Genomic DNA, 22,698 nt, shown 5'->3' with positions numbered 1-22,698 from the left:
TACATGATTTGATCATTTAAATCACAATTTGGATTGTTTTTACCTGTCAGTGGGGGCTCCTCAGAGGATGAAGGGGAGGACAATCCTCATTGAATTTTTAAATTTTTAAGAATCAACTTTTTAAAAGTCATCCATTTTAAATTACATTAAATATTCACTCCAACCAAATAATTGATGAAAACATTTTTTTGCAATGAAGTTCTACAATATCCTCAACAACACTGTAGTGTAACACCATGGTGTAGCTGGAGGACAGCTAGCTTCTGTCCTCTGAGTACATTGACTTCAATTCAAAACCTAGGAGGCTCATGGTTCTCACCTCCTTCCACAGACACACAGTAATTGTTACAACTTCCAGAGGACGTCCTCCAACCTATCAGAGCTCTTGCAGCATGAACTGACATGTTGTCCACACAATAAAAGGATCAGCGAATTAATCTAGGACTGAAAGCATAAGCTACAGCTAGTTATCACTGCAGTGCATAACGTGGTGAGTAGTTGACGCAGAAAAGAGCGAAAGACAATAGTTGAACAGTTTTGAACAAATTATTTTCTTCCTAAAGAGCGAGACAGATGTGTTGTGCATTGAAGTCCACAAGTGAAGTGGAAAGGTGAGAGGAGGGCGCAAAGATGCGAGAATGAATACAATGTGGCTGATATGAAAGTGAACTGTGTTTACGCATGATAAGGGGTGTATTCATTCCGCCGATTCTGTTAACATTTTAAAAACGGAAGCAAAAGGAACGAAAACGGGGATAAACATACAGTTGAAGTCGGAAGTTTACAGACACTTAGGTTGTCGTCATTAAAACTAGTTTTTCAACCACTCCACACATTTCTTGTTAACAAACAATATAGTTTGGCAAGTCAGTTAGGACATCTACTTTGAGCATGACACAAGTAATTTTTCCAACACTTGTTTACAGACAGATTTATTTCACGGTATCAATTCCAGTGGGTCAGAAGTTGACATACACTAAGTTGACTGTGCCTTTAAACAGCTTGGAAAATTCCAGAAGATGATGTCATGGCTTTCGAAGCTTCTGATAGGCTAATTGACATCATTTGAGTCAATTGGAGGTATACCTGTGGATGTATTTCAAGGCCTACCTTCAAACTCTGTGCCTCTTTGCTTGACATCATGGGGAAAATCAAAATAAATCAGCCAAGACCTCAGAAAAAAAATGGTAGACCTCCACAAGTCTGGTTCATCCTTGGGAGCAATTTCCAAATGCCTGAAGGTACCACGTTCATCTGTACAAACAATAGTAGGCAAGTATAGACACCATGGGACCACCAAGCCGTCATACCGCTCAGGATGGAGACGCGTTCTGTCTCCTAGAGATGAATGTACTGTTGTGCGAAAAGTGCAAATCAATCCCAGAACAGCAGCAAAGGACCTTGTGAAGATGCTGGAGGAAACAGGTATAAAAGTATCAATATCCACAGTAAAAACGAGTCCTATATCGACATAACCTGACAGGCCGTTCAGCAAGGAAGAAGCCACTGCTCAAAAACGGCCATAAAAAAAGGCAGACTACCCTTTCAACTACACATGGGGACAAAGATCATAATTTTTGGAGAAATGTCGTCTGGTCTGAAAAAACAAAAATAGAACTGTTTGGCCGTAACGAACATTATGTTTGGAGGAAAAAGGGGAATGCTTGCACGCCAAAGAACACCATCCCAACCGTGAAGCACAGGGTAGCAGCATCATGTTGTGGGGGTGCTTTGCTGCAGGAGGGACTGGTGCACTTCACAAAATAGATGGCATCATGAGGTAGGAAAATTGTGGATATATTGAAGCAACATCTCAAGACATCAGTCAGGAAGTTAAAGCTTGGTCGTAAATGGGTCTTCCAAATAGACAATGATCCCAAGCATACTTCCAAAGTTGTGGCAAAATGGCTTAAGGACAACAAAGTCAAGGTATTGGAGTGGCCATCACAAACCCTGACCTCAATCCAATAGATCATTTTTGGGCAGAACTGAAAAAGCATGTGCGAGAAAGGAGGCCTACAAACCTGACTCAGTTACACCAGCTCTATAAGGAGGAATAGGCCAAAATTCACTGAACTTATTGTGGGAAGCTTGTGTAAGGCTACCTAAAACGTTTGACCCAAATTAAACAATTTAAAGGCAATGCTACAACATACTAATTGAGTGTATGTAAACTTCTGACCCACTGGGAATGTGATGAAAGAAACAAAAGGTGTAAAATCACTTATTCTGACATTTCACATTCTTAAAGTAAAGTGGTGATCCTAACTGATCTAAGACAGGGAATGTTTTACTCTGATTAAATGTCAGGAATTGTGAAACTAAGTTTAAATGTATTTGGCTATGGTGTATGTAAACTTCCCACTTCAACTGTACCTGAATTTATCCAATAGAAACTCTCGTTTCCAACTGTTGGACTAATGATACCCTAGATCAGCTAGATGCTGGCAAGAGTGTGCAAGGCGGTATTGAATGTGTCACTCTCTGTCGCCTCAGGATTGTAGCAATTAGGTTGTAGCAAACTCATGATGGTCTAGGGAAAATGTGAGTATTATGTAGTAGTCGAATCCTGCCACTGTTACATTATACTGGGTGAATGGAATATGAATGACAGTCATCCAATATGCTGTAATAGAAATAAGGCCATGCTCATGAACAACAACAAAACATGTCCATCTTATAAACGGCACCGGACGCCACTATCTGCAGTACCTGTCAGAAGTTTGGACACGCCATTTCATTCAAGGGTTTCTTTATTTTTACTATTTTCTACATTGGAGAATAATAATGAAGACTTAAACTATAAAATAACACAAATGGAATCATGTAGTAACCAAAAAAAGTGTTTAAAAAATATATTTGAGATTCTTCAAAGTAGTCACCCTTTGCCTTGATGACAGCTTTGCACACTCTTGGCATTCTCTCTGATGCAGCACTCCATCACTTTCCTTCTTGGTCAAATAGCCCATACACAGCCTGGAGGTGTGTTGGGTCATTGTCCTGTTGAAAAATAAATTATAGTTCCACCAAGTGCAAACCAGATGGGATGGCGTATCGCTGCAGAATGCTGTGGTAGCCATGCTGGTTAAGTGTGCCTTGAATTCTAAATAAATCACTTAGTGTAACCAGCAAAGCACCCCCACACCTGCTTCACGGTGAGAACCACACATGCAGAGATCATCCGTTCATCTACTCTGCGTCTCACAAAGACACGGCAGTTGGAATCAAAAATCTCAAATTTGGACTCATCAGACCAAAGGACAGATTTCCACCGGTCTAATATCCATTGCTCGTGTTTCTTGGCCAGTCTCTTCTTATTATTGGTGTCTTTTAGTAGTGGTTTCTTTGCAGCAATTTGACCATGGAGGCCTGATTCACGATTGGCTGTGATTGGGAGTCCCATAGGGCTGCGCACAATTGGCCCAGCGTCGTCCGAGTTTGGCCAGAGTAGGCAGTCATTGTAAATAAGCATTTGTTCTTAACTGACTTACCTAGTTAAATAAAATTCACGCAGTTGATGTTGAGATGTCTGTTACTTGAACTCTGAAGCATTTATTTGGGCTGCAATCTGAGGCACAGCTAACTCTAGTGAATTTATCCTCTGCAGCAGAGTTAACTCTGGGTCCTCCTTTCATGTGGTGGTCCTCATGAGAGCCAGCACTTGATGGTTTTTGCGACTGCACTTGAAGAAACTTCCAAAGGTCTTGAAATGTTCCACATTGACTGACCTTCATTTTTTTATTTTACCTTTATTTAACCAGGTAGGCAAGTTGAGAACAAGTTCTCATTTACAATTGCGACCTGGCCAAGATAAAGCAAAGCAGTTCGACACATACAACGACACAGAGTTACACATGGAGTAAAACAAACATACAGTCAATAATACAGTAAAAAAACAAGTCTATATACAATGTGAGCAAATTAGGTGAGAAGGGAGATAAAGGCAAAAAAGGCCATGGTGGCAAAGTAAATACAATATAGCAAGTAAAACACTGGAATGGTAGTTTTGCAATGGAAGAATGTGCAAAGTAGAAATAAAAATAATGGGGTGCAAAGGAGCTAAATAAATAAATAAATTAAATACAGTTGGGAAAGAGGTAGTTGTTTGGGCTAAATTATAGGTGGGCTATGTACAGGTGCAGTAATCTGTAAGATGCTCTGACAGTTGGTGCTTAAAGCTAGTGAGGGAGATAAGTGTTTCCAATTTAAGAGATTTTTGTAGTTCGTTCCAGTCATTGGCAGCAGAGAACTGGAAGGAGAGGCGGCCAAAGAAAGAATTGGTTTTGGGGGTGACTAGAGAGATATACCTGCTGGAGCGTGTGCTACAGGTGGGAGATGCTATGGTGACCAGCGAGCTGAGATAAGGGGGGACTTTACCTAGCAGGGTCTTGTAGATGACATGGAGCCAGTGGGTTTGGCGACGAGTATGAAGCGAGGGCCAGCCAACGAGAGCGTACAGGTCGCGATGGTGGGTAGTATATGGGGCTTTGGTGACAAAACGGATTGCACTGTGACAGACTGCATCCAATTTGTTGAGTAGGGTATTGGAGGCTATTTTGTAAATGACATCGCCAAAGTCGAGGATTGGTAGGATGGTCAATTTTACAAGGGTATGTTTGGCAGCATGAGTGAAGGATGCTTTGTTGCGAAATAGGAAGCCAATTCTAGATTTAACTTTGGATTGGAGATGTTTGATATGGGTCTGGAAGGAGAGTTTACAGTCTAACCAGACACCTAAGTATTTGTAGTTGTCCACGTATTCTAAGTCAGAGCCGTCCAGAGTAGTGATGTTGGACAGGCGGGTAGGTGCAGGTCGCGATCGGTTGAAGAGCATGCATTTAGTTTTACTTGTATTTAAGAGCAATTGGAGGCCACGGAAGGAGAGTTGTATGGCATTGAAGCTTGCCTGGAGGGTTGTTAACACAGTGTCCAAAGAAGGGCCGGAAGTATACAGAATGGTGTCGTCTGCGTAGAGGTGGATCAGAGACTCACCAGCAGCAAGAGCGACCTCATTGATGTATACAGAGAAGAGAGTCGGTCCAAGAATTGAACCCTGTGGCACCCCCATAGAGACTGCCAGAGGTCCGGACAGCAGACCCTCCGATTTGACACACTGAACTCTATCAGAGAAGTAGTTGGTGAACCAGGCGAGGCAATCATTTGAGAAACCAAGGCTGTCGAGTCTGCCGATGAGGATGTGGTGGTTGACAGAGTCGAAAGCCTTGGCCAGATCAATGAATACGGCTGCACAGTAATGTTTCTTATCGATGGCGGTTAAGATATCGTTTAGGACCTTGAGCGTGGCTGAGGTGCACCCATGACCAGCTCTGAAACCAGATTACATAGCAGAGAAGGTATGTCATGTCTTAAAGTAATGATGGGCTGTTGTTTCTCTTTGCTTATTTGAGCTGTTCTTGCCATAATATGGACTTGGTGTTTTACCAAATAGGGATACCTTCTGTATACCACGCTACCTTGTCACAACACAACCGATTGGCTCAAACGCATTAAGTAGGAAATAAATTCCACAAATAACTTTTAACAAGGCACACCTGTTAATTGCTTTGCATTCCAGGTGACTACCTCATGAAGCTGGTTGAGAAAATGCCAAGAGTATGCAAAGCTGTCATCAAGGCAAAGGATGGCTACTTTGAAGAATCTCAAAATATATGTTATACCTCAGTATATAGTATACATGATACATAGGTGTTATTTTATAGTTTTGATGTCTTCACTATAGTAGAAATGTATAATGTAGAAAATAGCAAAAATAAATAAAAGACCTTGAATGAGTAGGTGTGTCCAAACTTTTGACTGGTACTGTATGTATCTAATATCTATGTAACTGTAAGGGATTTGGTCAAATGTAAAACAGTAGAAAGTAAGTTCCTTCCTTCAGAAATGACTTGAGTAAGAGTACAAATACAGCCCACTGAGAGTAACTATAAAGTACGAGTTCCTGCAAAAAGTCAAAGGGCAGTGGGCTGGATTCAAACCCATGACAACTCTGGCATATGTGTGAGATTGGGTCAGCAGCTATAACCACTGGACTACACAAGCACAGAGGTAGCTGCTAATTTATTCAGCTTATCTGTTGCCTTGAAAATATAAAAACAGTTGTTAACATTAATCCAGAGATTCTTACCTGTGTCTTGATTTGGCAGTCTTGTCCAGATCATGGCATTTGTAGTTCTTTATGATAGTCACATTAGCACTTAATTAGCACTTAATTTTTGGGCTGTAAATACAGGCAAAGATATTGATAAGTCACCTTGTCTTCGAGAGATTTACAGTTATCCAAACGTCACACCAGTGTAAGCCTACACAAAATACAGCCCTTATTTTAAGTGTTTCTAAAAAATTAAAAAACACCATGGGAAATGAATGATGGAAAAACAATTGGAACCATTTCCTTGTTTGACCGCTAGGTTTTATGGGTATTATGACTCATAATGTGGTACTCTATTGGCTACTCGAACTGACACCCAATGGACCAGCATTCTTAAAAGGTACACTATGCAGAAATCCCTCCGCCATTTCCTGGTTGCTAAAATTCTAATAGTTCTCCTAATATCAGTTTATGTGAAAAACAAGTACAATGATTATCTACACTATACGCTTCACCACAGAAGACTAATTACCTACAGAGACCTCAGGTCAAATATAAATGCGAACACAGCACTAATTATGAGCAGCAGGCTATTGACCTACAAGGGACACAAAAGATAGGCACCAAATGTACACTGCTCTATCCTCTTGCGAAAGTTCTTTCTTTCACTTATTATTATTATTATTAATGCCATATAGGTGGTCACAATCTCACCTGTTGACTGTAAAGGTGGAGCCTTACTGTTCCATTTACATTTTTGTCATTTAGCAGACACTCTTATCCAGAGCCACTTATAGTAGTGAGTGCATACATTTTCATACCAAACCTCTGAAGGCGAGGGGGTCTGCCCCTTTAAGAGCAGAACCCCCTGCCCAGGCTACCTTGCTCATGTTCTCTAACATTATGGAAGGACTTTCTTCTTTTCCTGTTAAACTTCCCATTAACCACCAACTGAGGAGGTAATGGCACTGGTTCACAGCTATTCTGATGAGGTTGAATAGAGAATGGCATTTATACAGCAAATAGTATAGTTACTATGAGTGGTGCTTTCTATTTTAGCAAAGTTGACGAAAACTAAATAAAACTAAACCATCAAATCATTATGAAAGCAGGCAGAGTGGTAGGCTATGCTGATATTCTAGTGGGTTTAGTGACCCCTAGTGGAACTTATTTCACAGCTACTGTCAGTTCCATACTGTGAAGGTTCCATACAAATGAAGAAAAAATGGACACCCACCGAGTTACAAATCTCACCGAACATGATGAATAGAGAAAATGTCTTTATTATAACATTCATTATGACAGCAATACTGAGAGAGGACATCTTGAGAGAAACTACTGGTACAATGGCACCACAATATATGATATGCTTAGGTTATTTACATGGTACGTCATTGGTGAAACATCTAAAAGTATGTTATTTGCTACTATGGACCGCACTGAGCTGATGAAATATACATAAGAACACTGTGGTTGAATGTAGTCTTTTTAGAAAATGTCTTCTTGCACCTATCTACATAAAGACTAAAACAATGATTTATCTATATCTATATCTACCTGTATTGTAGTGTTTTAACAATAAATATTGACAGTGACATTGAAATCACATGGATTTACAATATGCAACCTTGTTATTACTTAAGACAGGATAATAACTACACAGTACACCTGAATGAACTTGGCCAGTGTCCTGGCCATACTGTGTGGTATTCTAATTGTCAGAGTCCCCAACCCAATGTCACACTGATTGGCTTTGTTCCATAATGGCTGGTACAGTGCTTTGACTGGCTGTGTCCTATTCAGGACGGTACTTTCATTGGCTATGCCTCATAACCCCATATTGGCTGCAACTGGTAATTAGAGTGGCTGTATGTACCGCACTGTGAGGTACCCATGGCATGAAACAATGTGAGTAACAGTGTCTCCTCACAGGGACGTTTAGGTCCCTCTGTGTATCTTGATTGTGTGGCGCTGTGGTCCTTTAAGACAAACAGTACTGTCAGTGGCTCTGGAGAAAGAGGGCTGAGCATCACATGTGATGTCATAAAGTGGGTATGTCTGACCTGCTGAAGGGTGTTTGTTCCTGGCTAGGAGGAGGACGACGAGTCCTCCACCACAGGGTGCAGGGCGTGCCTCTTCAGAAGTGTCTGCAGGATCTCTACCTCGCGCTGCGTCTCCCTCAGCTTCTTACGCAGCGTTTCGTTGTTCTTCTGAAGCTTCTGGTTCTCCTGAGAATCATTCACCATCATTGTTTATTTATTGCAATGTTTAACCTTGTGTTCAAAACTCTAGAAATTAGAATATAGTACATTCAATGTACATAATTGAACACATATCAGTAACCCAGAGGTAGTGGTGTCTGAATCTCACCGTTTCCAGAGCATCATAGTTGGGTTTTATATCTTCATCCGGCTCCCTGGGCTTTAGCACTGTAGAGGTTCTGTTCTCCCACTTGGCATAGGCCCGTTGTTTGCGTTGGGGCACCGGACTGGGGCATGGGGTGAGGGAGGGGGGTACGGGGGCCAAGAGAGAGGGCTGTACTGGCTGTAGCCGACTGGGCTCTGGCGGGGAGGCAGGGGCGGGAGGGCCCTCTGTCTGGGTGCTACAGTGGACCCCCACAGGCATGGACAGCTTAGGGGGGAGCCTCAGATGGGAGGGGGGCGCAGAGTCAGGGCTCCAGTCCCTACATTCCTCTGATGGGTAGGGGAAAGGCCCCTCTTCTGAGCCTAGCACAAACAACACCATAAAGATAGTCAGTCAACTCTGATCTGTTCAACCCATTTCAATCAGTTCTCTGGTTTTGAAGTGATATGTTTGCAAACAGTCAATCTCATAAGGTTAAGGAAAAGTCAACTGAGTGTTTGTCTGACCACAGAACGCACATCCAGTGTTACAGTAAGTGAGGCAGGTCCTTGACTTTAGAGAGCAGTATGACAGTTCACCACATATGGAAACTACCCAGATGCTGTGCTACTTTTCCATAAACTAGATTAAACCTGCTCTCTCACCTGCAAAGACATACCTTTCAAATAATGATTTGGGACTTTATATTTCCTGTGTATTTGCAATATATGTGACTCCTGTCAATAATGGTTACCACATGGAATGGTATAGTTTAGCACTATGCAAGATTAGGTTTTACTTTGCATACAGGTAGTAAGCACAAGTAGAGGGATATATGGGATGGCAGAGTAGCCTAGAGGTTAGAGTGTTGGACTAGCAACCAAAAGGTTGGAAGATCAAATCCCTGAGCTGACAAGGTAAAAATCTGTCGTTCTGCCCCTGAACAAGGCAGTTAACTCACTGTTCCTAGGCCGTCATTGAAAATAAAAATTTGTTCTTAACTGACCTGCCTAGTTAAATAAAGGTAAAATATTACTTCTAGACCTAGAGTGATGTATTACTTCTAGACCTAGAGTGATGTATTACTTCTAGACCTAGAGTGATGTATTACTTCTAGACCTAGAGTGATGTGTTACTTCTAGACCTAGGGTGATGTGTTACTTCTAGACCTAGGGTGATGTGTTACTTCTAGACCTAGGGTGATGTATTACTTCTAGACCTAGAGTGATGTATTACTTCTAGACCTAGAGTGATGTATTACTTCTAGACCAGCAGATGGCGACCTTCTGTTGCCTTAGATTTCTAGCACAACTAGCAATCACAACTCTGGTTGGTTACTGTTACACTACATGTGGTTCATCACTATTTTGGTAAATAATTTAGTATGTGTGATTAAAAAAATATATCTTGCTTATATTTGTGCTATTTCACACATGAATACAGTGTAAATTGGAAATGTGTTGTCCACCTGAGACACCCTCAGAGAGTGGGATCACGGCCCAAGCATATTTACTATGCGTGTATGTGTGTATGTCCCTCCTCACCTTCCGGCCCACCTGTAGTGCCGGGTGTGGAGCCGGGTGTTAGTGGACCTTCAGAGGTGCTGCTGCCTTTGGCATTCTTCTTACACTCAAACGCCACCTGGTCCTTACACAGCCTGTGGCAGTTCATCCCACAATCTGTGAACAGGCCAAGAGAATGCAGACAACGTGTTAGAGCAGGCAGAGGTGGAAAGGAGTTTTTTTTAAATAGATTCTTGTATGGTCATGTTGGGTTGCACAGAGAATGCATGTTTTTGTTTTGTTGTCAATAGCACCCTACTAGATAATGTAACTTCCGTTCCCCTCGGTTGCCTAATGGTGCCTGTGGAACAGAACAGTTTTCAGACCTTTGTGTGCATGTTGCCATGCAAACAGCGTGTTTCTGACTGTTTCAAGGGGAAGAGAGTAAAAAGTTGTTTTGTGGTTGTGACTTTCATGTGCTGCAGGGTTCAGCTAGCAGTCTGCATGATAGAAACCACACAATGCACCTTCTCAAGATAGCTACACATGACCTGCTCCTTGCAGTCTCCCCATTATCAGCAACCTCTGCTAACATTGTATCCTATCAACAATGTACTGAACTGTAAACTACGTGCAGAATAACATTTATGCAAACATGATGGAATATTCCAGTCTAAAAAATAAAAATAATCACCTCTGCATCTGTAGCCTTGTTTTATGACGCCCCACAACTGTTATGGAAAAGAGGAATTTGAAAAGGTTGTTTGGAGATAACAGAAGTAATGCATATTTAAGAATGAGGAATGTGCATGTTTAAATATTCATTTAAAGCCGTAACAGCATTGCTATTGTTGATGAGTATGCTATAACTAAGCCCCAGAGTCTTTCCTGATCAGGCGACAACTTCAGGAAAAACTCCTGCCCATACTAATGAGACCGACAGCTAAGCTAAAGACAGATCAGGACATAGTGCTGTAATGTACTGTCTTGACTTACGAATCCGGAGCAATTGTCACAGAAGGTGGGCTTCATGTAGGTGGTCTCCTGAAAGTTGTGGACAAAGCCAAGACCCAGCTTGGAGCAGATGACACTAGCGCGCATGAAATAGGCTGTGATCTCCTCTCTACTGATGAGGCCTTCCCTGGAGCAGGACAACACAAAGCATATCTCATGTAAACAAACTCATAAGAAATGTTATGTTTGCAATGTACTGTATGTACTATATTGGGCCTAATTTCATACTTCTATATGTCACATTGAAATAAGAGGAACCAAAACTAGCAGGCTTCCTTACTTCACTTCAACAGTTTCACTCCACCAGCTAACTGGTTAAGAAGTTTGTGATTTAACCTCAGTTGACCACAGTGAGAGTTGACTGCTGAGACATATGGCTAGCTGATACTTATGTTGATATTTCTGTTTCCTGTAGCTACATGCCCAGATTCCACTTTAGTTTCTCTGCAGTTAAAAATGAGCCCATGCTGTTAGTGTGAACTGTCAAATGTGCCAAAGGAGAGCCCATGCAGCCACAACGCAACCATATACATACTTCTCTTTGTCCATAACACAGAAGGAGAATGGGAAGCTAGCAGCGATTTTCTCAAAGTCTCCTTGAGAGATGTAGCCATTCTCATCATGGTCATAGTTTTTAAACACGGACTGTTGAGGACAAGAGACACAAGACATAGTAATGAGATACACGAAGCACAATAGATCAACTGGAAAGAGTTCTGTTCAGTTTGATCTGGTAGAGTATTAAAACTACAACTTTCAGAGAAATAATGTATGTAGTATACATTAATGGAAATAACATAACGGTCATGACAAAACAATATTTAAAACATGATTTACTGCTTTTATGAAACAGAATACAATGCTTATGTCTATATTCCTTCCCTTGGTATTTTCAACTCACATCCACCATTCTTTGCACATGTTTGCTGATGGTTTTGGGGTCAGGTTTTGGGGCCACTCCTGATGCCCACTCCACAACCACTGGAGGTCTAGATGGGGTGGCTGGCTGATGTAAAACAAAACAGATGATCAGAACATTGTCAGCAGATGTAGAATAGACTGTGCTGATGTTAAATGGGCCAATTAAAAAAGAGCTCCAGTGCTCATTCTCTTTAAATAGGTTTGTTAATGGGATATGCAACATCAGACATGATTCACTGGAGCTAACTGGGTTTTTGTCAGTATTATTAAACATGTTTGAAATTGAAAACACCCCTAGCCATAACACAGTGAACTTGCTATGGCTCGGAGTATTTTCTATTTCAATCATTATGCAAATAGTTTCATTTCCCACAGTGTTTTTCATGTCCCCTTTTTACTCACGGGTGCTTTGCTGTTCTTGGGCTCCCTGGTGTAAGACAGCTCATATATCTCATCATCTGTGTAGTAGAGGTCTAGGGACAGCTGAGCAGTAGAGGACACCAGGGTCAGAGACCAGGGTCATTTACCAACAGACACAGTAGTGTGAATTACTGTGTACTTAGGTGTATACTAACCGTGAGAAGGTGGACCAGGTCTTTATTGGCATCGAGCTGTGGGGTGATCTGCTGTAGCTGGATCAGCTCGTTGATGTGGTTGTACAGAGCCTGGAGCTTCTGAACATTCACCTTGTTGTCCTCTACGTAGTCTGACATGGCCTCGTTGACTGAGATCAGGTCCTTGAGGTGGACCCCCAGGATGGGGATCTTAAAGCCTGCACACCTGCTGTACGCCTGACGGTAGTTGTCATAGTTCCTACAGGAGGACAGGAGGTCTGTCATCTCATTCAGCACCTGTGGAGAGAAGAGATAGTGGAAAATATATTGTAGATTATTACCTTGTATTGTATTTTAGACATACTGATCAATATAGATCATGTTATGATAATGTTATAGATAAATGTACCTTGGTGACCTCGTGGGACACATGCAAACTGGTCTCTTTAAGTCTGGAGATGGAGCTGTGGCACAGGCCCCCCACCACAGCCATTAGTGTGTTGAAGTTGTGCATAAGATGGAGGCTCTGGGAAACACAAACATTCTAATTGAACCTTAAATCAGTGTCAACCCACAGCACTCTCCACAAGCAGCACTCTAATGTTGGTTGCATTAGGCATTCATAATACTGTTGCTTACAATCTTAGATAATACAGTTGTACAAATCTAGTTGTTTTTTTTAACCGTTATTTAACTAGGCAAGTCAGTTAAGAACAAATTCTTATTTACAATGACAGCCTAAGAACAGTGGGTTAACTGCCTTGATCAGATGCAGAACAACAGATTCTTTACGTTGTCCGCTCAGGGATTCAATCTTGCAACCTTTCAGTTATTGGCCCAATGCTCTAACCACTTGGCTACCTGTCGCCCCAGTAAATGTTTCACCAACTTTTCTCAGTTCCCTAATTGATCATATGGCCCTGCTGTGGGACACTGGAACCCATTGGCGTGGAATGCATTGAGAGGAGTTAGAGGAGCGGCAGCTGACTAGTGCATTAATGTAACCCAGAGAGATTCTCCAGACTGCTGCCTCTTCATCCAACTCTCTCAGCTCCTCATTACTCTTCAGAACACAGCTTTGCATGTGAATGAAGTGATGAAGAGGCATTTGATCAAGTAGAGCCACTAGTTATTTTTGGAATACTTTATATATATACACATATACAGTTGAAGTCAGAAGTTTACATACAATTAGGTTTGAGTCATTAAAAAGTGTTTTCAACCACTCCACAAATTTGGAAAAATGACTTGTGCCATGCAAAGTAGATGTCCTAGCCGACTTGGCAAGTCAGTTAGGACATTACTTTGCATGACACAAGTCATTTTTCTAACAATTGTTTACAGACAGATTATTTCACTTATAATTCACTGTATCACAATTCCAGTGGGTCAGAAGTTTACAGACACTAAGTTGACTGTGCTTTTAAACAGCTTGGAAAATTCCAGAAAATGATGTCATGTCTTTAGTAGCTTCTGATAGGCTAATTGACATCATTTGAGTCAATTGAAGGTGTACCTGTGGATGTATCTCAAGGTCTACCTTCAAACTCGGTGCCTCTTTGCTTGCAGGAGGGACTGGTGCACTTCACAAAATAGATAGCATCATGAGGTTGGAAAATTATGTGGATATTATCACGACTCCCACCGAAGTCGGTCCCTCTCCTTGTTTGGGCGACGTTCGACGGTCGACATCACCGACCTTCTAGCCATCGCCAATCCACTTTTCATTTTCCATTTGTTTTGTCTGTCTTATACACCTGATTTCAATCCCCCAATTACTTGTTCATTATTTAACCCTCTGTTCCCCCATGTTTGTTTGTTTGAGTGATTGTTTTTTGTATTACGGTCCGTTGTGTGGCCTTGGATTTATTGACGTGTATTGTATATTTGTTGAGTAAATTGCGTACATTACTCTTATCTGCTGTCCTGCGCCTGACTCATCTACACCAGCTACACACAGACGCATTACAGAATCACTCACCCGAAATGGAGTCAGCAGCACGCGACCATGTTGCAACGTCTGGGCACCGCCATGGATCGTGTGCTGCAGACGATGGATCGTTGGGAGAGAGGAGGTCTTCCAGCACCTCCACCAGACCCACTACAGCAGGCCCCACTGTCCACCCCTCCTTCACCCGGTCCCAGCGGGATTCGGCTCGTGCTCCCGAGGGAGTATGATGGGACGGCTGCCGGATATCAGGGGTTCCTACTCCAGCTGGAGCTCTACCTGAAGACCGTCCACCCGGCTCCTTCGGGACGTGAGAGCGTGTCCACCCTCGTCTCCTGCCTCCCAGGCAAAGCCCTGGAGTGGGCCAATTACGCCATCTGTTCCACCTGAGGCAGGGGACGAAGAGCGCGCAGGATTTCGCTTTGGGCTTCCGGATCCTAGGCCCCCAGCGCGGGATGGAACGACAGGGCCCTGATCGATCAAATCAAATCAAATGTATTTATATAGCCCTTCGTACATCAACTGATATCTCAAAGTGCTGTACAGAAACCCAGCCTAAAACCCCAAACAGCAAGCAATGCAGGTGTAGAAGCACGGTGGCTAGGAAAAACTCCATAGAAAGGCCAAAACCTAGGAAGAAACCTAGAGAGGAACCAGGCTATGTGGGGTGGCCAGTCCTCTTCTGGCTGTGCCGGGTGGAGATTATAACAGAACATGGCCAAGATGTTCAAATGTTCATAAATGACCAGCATGGTCGAATAATAATAAGAAGATCACTACCGGTGCAGTCTGCTCGAGGACGTCCGTCGGGAATTGGCCTGCTGAGACACCACCCTCACGTTGGACCAGCTGGTGGACCTATCCATCCGGCTGGACAACCTGCTGGCTACCCGCGGACGTCCGGATCGGGGCCGGTCAGTTCCATCCCACAGCACCTCCGCTCCGATGCCCATGGAGCTGGGAGGTGCTGCTCTTAGGGCGACTGGAGGAGGTGCCATTCCCAACACCATCTGTGGCCGCAGAGGGCACACTGCTGGTCGGTGCTGGGGGGGGTCCTCAGGGAGTTGAGGCAGCAGGCAGGGCACTATCGTGTCACCCCAGGTGAGTCGGCACCAGGCTCACCCAGAGCCCTCTGTTGCTCACATGTATGCGTTTATTACATTTCCTGAGCATTTCCAGCATAAGGCGCTCGTAGATTCAGGCGCAGCTGGGAATTTTATCGACCATTCATTTGCCCATAATTTAGGGATCCTCTTGTTCCTGTGGATATGCCCTTCCCTGTGCATGCCCTAGATAGTCGACCATTAGGTCAGGGCTGATTAGGGAGGCCACCGCTCCACTAGACATCGTTACGCAGGAGGGTCACAAGGAGAGAATCAGTCTCTTCCTTATTGATTCTCCTGCATTTCCCGTGGTGCTGGGCCTACCCTGGTTGGCCTGTCATGACCCCACTATTTCGTGGCAACAGAGGGCTCTCAAGGGGTGGTCACAAATGTGCTCAGGAAGGTGTGTAGGGTGCGACTACGGTGGAGAGTCCAGACCAGGTCTCCGCCGTGCGCATCCCCTCAGAAAATGCCGATTTGGCTCTCGACTCAATTACACCTCATCAACAGGGGGATAAATCTCCTGGTAGACGCAGCACTTCCCAGGAGTCACGTGTATCCTCTGTCACAGGAGGAGACGGCAGCTATGGAAACATATGTCTCCGAATCCCTGGGGCAGGGATACATTCGGCACTCCACTTCACCTGCCTCCTCGAGTTTCTTTTATGTGAAGAAGGTCTGCACCCGTGTATTGACTATCGGGGTATCAATCAGATCACTGTGAGGTACAGCTACCCGCTGCCTCATCGCCAGTGCGATCGAGTCAATGCACGGGGCGTGCCTCTTCACAAAATTGGATCTCAGGAGCGCTTACAACCTGGTTCGTATGGGGGCGGAGACGAGTGGAAGACGGAATTTAGTACCACCTCAGGGCACTATGAGTACCTCGTCATGCCGTACGGGTTGATGAATACTCCATCAGTCTTCCAGGCCATTGTTGACGAGATTTTCCGGCACCTGCATGGGCAGGGTGTAGTGGTGTATATCGACGACATTCTGATATACTCCGCTACACACGCCGAGCATGCTGTTGTCAAGGTTCTGAAGGCGTGGAGACATTGGCTTGAGGGGGCTAAACACCCGTTTCTCACCTGGACTGACCAGCACAATCTGGAGTACATCCGGGCAGAGGAGGGGTACTTCCGGCCTCTTGCCTGGTGGCACCGGTAGTGTGGGAGCTGGACGTGGACATCGAGCGGGCGTTACGCACAGAGCCCACTCCCCCCCCAATGTCCAGCTGGGCATCTGTACGTTCCGTCTGCTGTCCGCGACCGTTTGATCTATTGGGCCCACACGGCACCCTCTTCTGGTCATCCTGGCATCGGTCGGACAGTGCGTTGCCTTAGTGGGAAGTACTGGTGGTCCACCTTGGCCAAAGACGTGAGGGTTTATGTTTCCTCCTGCTCGGTGTGTGCCCAGTGCAAGGCTCCCAGGCACATGTCCAGAGGGAAGTTACAACCCCTACCCCTTCCACAATGGCCGTGGTCGCAGCTATCGGTGGACTTCCTGATGGATCTTCTTCCCTCACAGGGCAACACCACGATCCTGGTCGTTGAGGATCGGTTTTCTAAGTCCTGCCGTCTCCTCCCTTTGCGCAGTCTCCCTACAGACTGCGGAGGCCCTGTTCACTCACGTCTTCTGGCACTACGGGGTGCCTGAGGACATAGTCTCTGGCACCTTGGCATCAGAGCCAGATCGAAGCTCCTGCGGTGGACGAATGGTTTAAGCGCTCGGAGGAGACCTGGGACGCCGCCCATGTGCACCTGCAACGGGCCGTGAGGCGGCAGAAGGCGAGCGCCGTCCGCCACCGCAGTGAGGTCCCGGTGTTTGCACTGGGGGACCGGGTCTGGCTCTCGACCCGAAACCTGCCCTTCTGTCTGCCCTGCTGGGAAGCTGGGCCTGCGGTTTGTGGGGCCATTCAAAATCCTGAGGAGACTGAACAAGGTATGATACAGGTTACAGCTTCCCCCAGATTACCATATTAATCCCTCGTTCCATGTATCTCTACTCAGGCCGGTGGTGGCTGGACCTCTCCAGGAGTCTGAGGTGCGGGAGGTTCCTCCTCCCCCTCTGGACAACGAGGGGCCCCGGCGTATCCTGTTCGAGCCATCCTGGACTCGAGGCGTCGGGCGAGGGGCCTTCAGTACCTCGTGGAGCAGGAGGGGTACGGTCCGGAGGAGAGATGCTGGGTGCCGGTGGAGGACATCTTGGCCCCTTCGTTGCTGCGGGAGTTCCACCGTCTCCATCCGGATCGCCCTGCACCTCATCCTCCGGGTCGTCCCCGAGGTCGTTGTCGGCGCACCGCTGGAGCCTCGCCTCAAGGGGGGAGGGTACTGTCACAACTTCCGCCGAAGTCGGTCCCTCTCCTTGTTTGGGCGGCGTTCGGCGGTCGACGTCACCGGCCTTCTAGCCATCACCAATCCACTTTTCATTTTCCATTTGTTTTGTCTTACACACCTGATTTCAATCCTCCAATTACTTGTTCATTATTTAACCCTCTGTTCCCCCATGTTTGTTTGTGAGTGATTGTTTCTTGTATTGCTGTCCGTTATGTGTGGCCTTAGATTTATTGACGCGTATTGTATATTTGTTGAGTAAATTGCGTACATTACTCTTATCTGCTGTCCTGCGCCTGACTCATCTACACCAGCTACACACGGACGCATTACAGATGTATTGAAGCAACATCTCAAGACATCAGTTAGGAAGTTAAAGCTTGGTCGCAAATGGGTCTTCCAAATGGACAATGACCCCAAGCATACTTCCAAAGTTGTGGCAAAATGGCTTAAGGACAACAAAGTAAAGGTATTGGAGTGGCCATCACAAAGCCCTGTCCTCAATCCTATAGAAAATGTGTGGGCAGAACTGATAAAGCGTGTGCAAGCAAGGAGGCATACAAACCTGACAGTTACACCAGCTCTGTCAGGAGGAATGGGCCAAAATTCACCCAACTTACCGTGGGAAGCTTATGGAAGGCAATGCTGCCAAATACTAATTGAGTGTATGTAAACTTCTGACCCACTGGGGATGTGATGAAAGAAATAAAAGCTGAAATGAATCACTCTCTACTATTATTCCTACATTTCATATTCTTAAAATAAAGTGGTGATCCTAACTGACCTAAAACAGGGAATCTTTACTAGGATTAAATGTCAGGAATTGTGAAAAACTTAGTTTAAATGTATTTGCTAAGGTGTATGTAAACTTCCGACTTCAACTGTGTGTGTGTGTGTGTGTATTTTAGCATGTGTAAATACAATTTCAACACATAATACAATTAATTAAATACACACGTGTACTTGCATATACAGTACCAAAAAAGGTACAGCAATGCATACAATTAGACACAAAAAACCCCATCAACAAATTATAATAATAAACACTCATTATTTATTGGCTCTTATTGCCATGAATTGGATTTGGGAATGCCAAATGTTTTGTAAATGATGTGGTCTGCCTTTGATATTATAGAAGATATTGTTCAAAGGGATGTAGCCAGATATTTCATTTAGCCAGTGTGTTAAAGTATAGGGACTATCTGATTTCCAGCGTAATGTTATAAAAACATTGGCGCACAGACAGATCAATATATTTTTTTATGATTATTGTTCCATGGATCAAGTTCACTAGACCCAAACAGACACAAGGCGTGAGAGAGATAGACATCTGTTAAAACTTTCTGAAATTGTGTTTACAGATTCCCAAAACATTGAAATAAGATTGCATGTCCAAAACATGTGAATAAAAAGTACCCTTTTGCCTCCAACAAAGAAAAGACATTTCAGCATTCATTTCGTGAAGTTTTTCTGGTATATAGTTAATTCTGTGAACCTGAGAGAGTTTGTGTCTGAGGTTGTAGGAAAATGTGTGTGCTTTCAAACTGTAGAACATATTATCTCTCTGCTTATTTCAAACTGTCAATCTTGTTCCCATTTCAAATCAATTCGTATTTGTCACATGCGCCGAATACAAGTAGTGTAGACCTTACAGTGAAATGCTTACTTACAAGCCCTTAACCAACAACGCTTTAAGAAGTTAAGAAAAAAATAGATAAGTGAGAAATAGAAAATAAAGGTTACAAATAATTAAAGAGCAGCAGTAAAATAACAAGCGAGGCTAAATACAGGGGGTACCGGTACAGAGTCAATGTGAGGGGGGACCGGTTAGTCGAGGTAATATGTACATGTAGGTAGAGTTAGTGACCATGCATTGATTATAAACAGAGTAGCAGCATCGTTAAAAGAGGGGTCTCGGTAGCCCTTTGATTAGCTGTTCAGGAGACTTATGGCTTGGCGCTCCGGTATCGTCTGCTATGCGGTACCAGAGAGAACAGTCCATGACTAGGGTGGCTGGAGTCTTAGACAATTTGCAGGGCCTTCCTCTGACAGTAGTTGTCATAGTTCCTAATCTAGTAACATCTGTGTCTACTAGCATATGATCTAACAACACAAACTTTGGAAATACAGTTGACAATTTGTTTTACTATTATTCAGGAAGACGTTTAGATGATTTGGATTTCACAAGAGAACCTTATTCCTCAATTGAACCATATGTCAGACTTGAAAACATTGAAACAAATGGTCAGATGGAATACAGAATGTCTCTCATAGTAGTACCATCCTGGAAGAGGTGGTACATTTTCCTTAAACCCTTGTTGTGACAGGTTGTAAATGTCTCATAATTAAAAGCAGGGATGTCTCCATATGGGAGCAAAAGTGGAGAGGGATGCAATGTAACCCAGCCATTTATGAGTTGCTTTCCATACGTGTATTATTGTATACTATTAAAAATGACAGGGTTATTTGTAACCTTATTTTGCAGGCCAAAATAGTTAAGGTATTTCAGCTCATATGGTAAAATGTCATAGGATTCTACCCTTGCCCAATAACTTAATGTGGGAGAAAACCATTGCTTAACTTGGGTGAGTTGGGCTGCCCAATAGTACATTTTTAGGTTTGGTCAATTCAGACCACCCGCCTTATATGGAAGATACAGGACCTGCAGACAAATTCTGGGTGATTTGTTATTCCAAATAAATGAGGAAAATAGGCTTTGCATGTTTTGATAAAATGCAGAGGGTGAAATTGGAAGATTCTGAAACAAATAAAGACATTTTGGTAATATTGACATTTGGATGACATTAACGCTGGCTTGGCTGTAAGATAAATCGGAAGGAAGTCCATTATTTTCAAGTCATTAGTAACCTTTTTCAATAACTGGAATGTGGTTACAAAATATAGACGTCAATTATCACAGGATAGACGACCCTGCACAAAACCAGTTTGGTCTGTGTGGATGAGATTGGGCACCGACTCTAGGCGCAGAGTTAATATTTTAGCAATCAATTGACAATTAACATTTAAAAGTGACACTGGTCTATGGGAGGAGCACAACGTGTGATCTTTATCTTTCTTTTTCAGTAAAGTAATAGCTGCAAGACGTAAAGTATGAGGAAGCGTTTTCGCCAGACAGGACTTGATCATAGGGAGAAAAAGAGGCATCAACCGCTCAGATAATAGCCAGTAGAATTCTATAGGAAACGCATCTAATCCCGGTACCTTTCCATTTTTGGAGGGAACCCATAGCATCTGATAGATCCTCAGTATTAGCACTGATAAATCCATTAGTGCTGAAGGCCTGTACTTTGTTAATATTCAGAGCACACGTTCACTGTTAGCCAGCATCTTTGATGCACTAAAAGCCCATCATGGAGCTCTTGAGAGTCATTAGTAGCCCTCTTTTAATATGCATTATGTAACAACAAATGATGGTGCTTCTGCAGTACAGTAGTAGGTACTGAAGGTCTCACTGTACGATATGGTAGACATGCAGTAGTTTAATACAAGGAAAAGGTACCAGATATAGACATTGAACAAACACAATTCATGAGGGTACAAAACATGGGGGCTAAACACCTTGTATGTGGACATTTTGTTATTGTCTAGACATATACTGTAGAGTTAGTCTACAATGGTTCTGGAGGAGGAGGAGAAATAGTTAGGGCCATACCTGAGCCACATGGATGAACTTGGTGAAGACCTCTGCTCTCAGCTGAGCTGTAGGCCGACTCAGAACCATGAGCTGCACCCACTGGGAGATACCATTGCACAATGTAATGGAACGTTCCATCATGGGGTTGTCCTTCATGCAGCAGCTGCGGATATAGTTCTGGTAGTCTGCAAACTGGAAAAAAGAATAAAGCATATGCTGACTCATTTTGCTAAAAGGACAGAAGTTTTGCAGAACACATTTGAATGCATTGAAATACCTACTGTAGAACGCATGTGCTATGACAGTCTTCAGAATGTCATAGTGTTTATAGCGATCACATATAGGCAGATTGGGACTCTACTCACTGATATTCTACAGAAGGACTTGAACTCCAGGTAGGTGAGGTGCTCAGCCAGCTCAATGGGCTCCAGATGATCAAACAGCAGAGACACTTTCCTCTTCTTACTGCTGTTAGCCTTGATCCTCTGACTGGGCTTCTGAGACCAGTGTCTATCATTTCTGGGACACAACATGGTGAACAACACAGACCAGAAACACACAGGTGTTACACAGGCATCATTTGAAACCATTATCATGAAACCATTTTCAGGTCGTTCTAGATGCTTTCCTCTGTTCAGTAATATACCGGGAATACTTACATCCATTTAGTCTGCAAAAGAGGGCACAGCCTTTCCTGGCCCTGATCCCTGACCAGATCTTGGAACTGCTCCATGGAGTCTGACAGGCTGCTGTGTAACCGGAACATCGTCCAGAACTCCTGGATCCAATACCTAAAATATATGGACAATAAGACTGTGTTTACCACAATTAAATACTATACCCCGAGTCAATAATCACATAAGAAGGAATTCCCCTTGACCACGCCCACAAATTGTGGAAAACAAACATTATTTCTCATTGACCACCATTGTAAAAGAGCCAACTTTGTTGTAGATTTTGTGTCATACATAAATAACAAAGTATGCTGAAAAGCTGCTGTGTTGTACATGTAACCAGGTCAAAAATCTTGACCTACGGTTTGGAATGCTCCCACATAGGGAAATAGAGCCCATGAGAAGAGCCATGTAGCTTCAGGCTATACAGTGTGGGAACCTGGTGTCCATGTAGCTATGTGTGTGAAAAACATTTCATCACAGGTAAGACATTTCACTTGTTCAGTATAGTCCGTTTGTAACTCCACTCACTACTTGTA

General features: G+C 43.6%; 1 protein-coding gene across 4 annotated transcripts in view; it reads right to left on the bottom strand.

The window, feature by feature from the left end:
- Nucleotides 1-7,374: 7,374 nt before the first annotated feature.
- LOC115138490 (RAS guanyl-releasing protein 1-like) overlaps nucleotides 7,375-22,698 on the bottom strand; it is a 32,335-nt gene continuing 17,011 nt past the window's right edge. For 2 of the 4 annotated variants that reach the window (XM_029675371.2, XM_029675374.2), the window contains exons 5-17: nucleotides 22,145-22,276; nucleotides 21,851-22,004; nucleotides 21,504-21,677; nucleotides 12,853-12,969; nucleotides 12,465-12,740; nucleotides 12,292-12,372; nucleotides 11,870-11,974; nucleotides 11,504-11,613; nucleotides 10,951-11,095; nucleotides 10,649-10,685; nucleotides 9,997-10,131; nucleotides 8,480-8,835; nucleotides 7,375-8,337 (exon numbers count right to left, since the gene is read on the bottom strand). In XM_029675371.2, coding sequence (XP_029531231.1) covers nucleotides 8,197-8,337; nucleotides 8,480-8,835; nucleotides 9,997-10,131; nucleotides 10,649-10,685; nucleotides 10,951-11,095; nucleotides 11,504-11,613; nucleotides 11,870-11,974; nucleotides 12,292-12,372; nucleotides 12,465-12,740; nucleotides 12,853-12,969; nucleotides 21,504-21,677; nucleotides 21,851-22,004; nucleotides 22,145-22,276 — 1,963 coding nt within the window. In that variant the 3' untranslated portion in view covers nucleotides 7,375-8,196. The remainder of the gene's footprint in view (nucleotides 8,338-8,479; nucleotides 8,836-9,996; nucleotides 10,132-10,648; nucleotides 10,686-10,950; nucleotides 11,096-11,503; nucleotides 11,614-11,869; nucleotides 11,975-12,291; nucleotides 12,373-12,464; nucleotides 12,741-12,852; nucleotides 12,970-21,503; nucleotides 21,678-21,850; nucleotides 22,005-22,144; nucleotides 22,277-22,698) is intronic. The other 2 variants (XM_029675372.2, XM_029675375.2) reach the window with 2 other exon arrangements.

The sequence above is a fragment of the Oncorhynchus nerka genome, linkage group LG12 (assembly GCF_034236695.1).
Source record: "Oncorhynchus nerka isolate Pitt River linkage group LG12, Oner_Uvic_2.0, whole genome shotgun sequence".
NCBI lineage: Eukaryota > Metazoa > Chordata > Actinopteri > Salmoniformes > Salmonidae > Oncorhynchus > Oncorhynchus nerka.
This window is presented reverse-complemented; position numbering and strand designations above follow the sequence as displayed.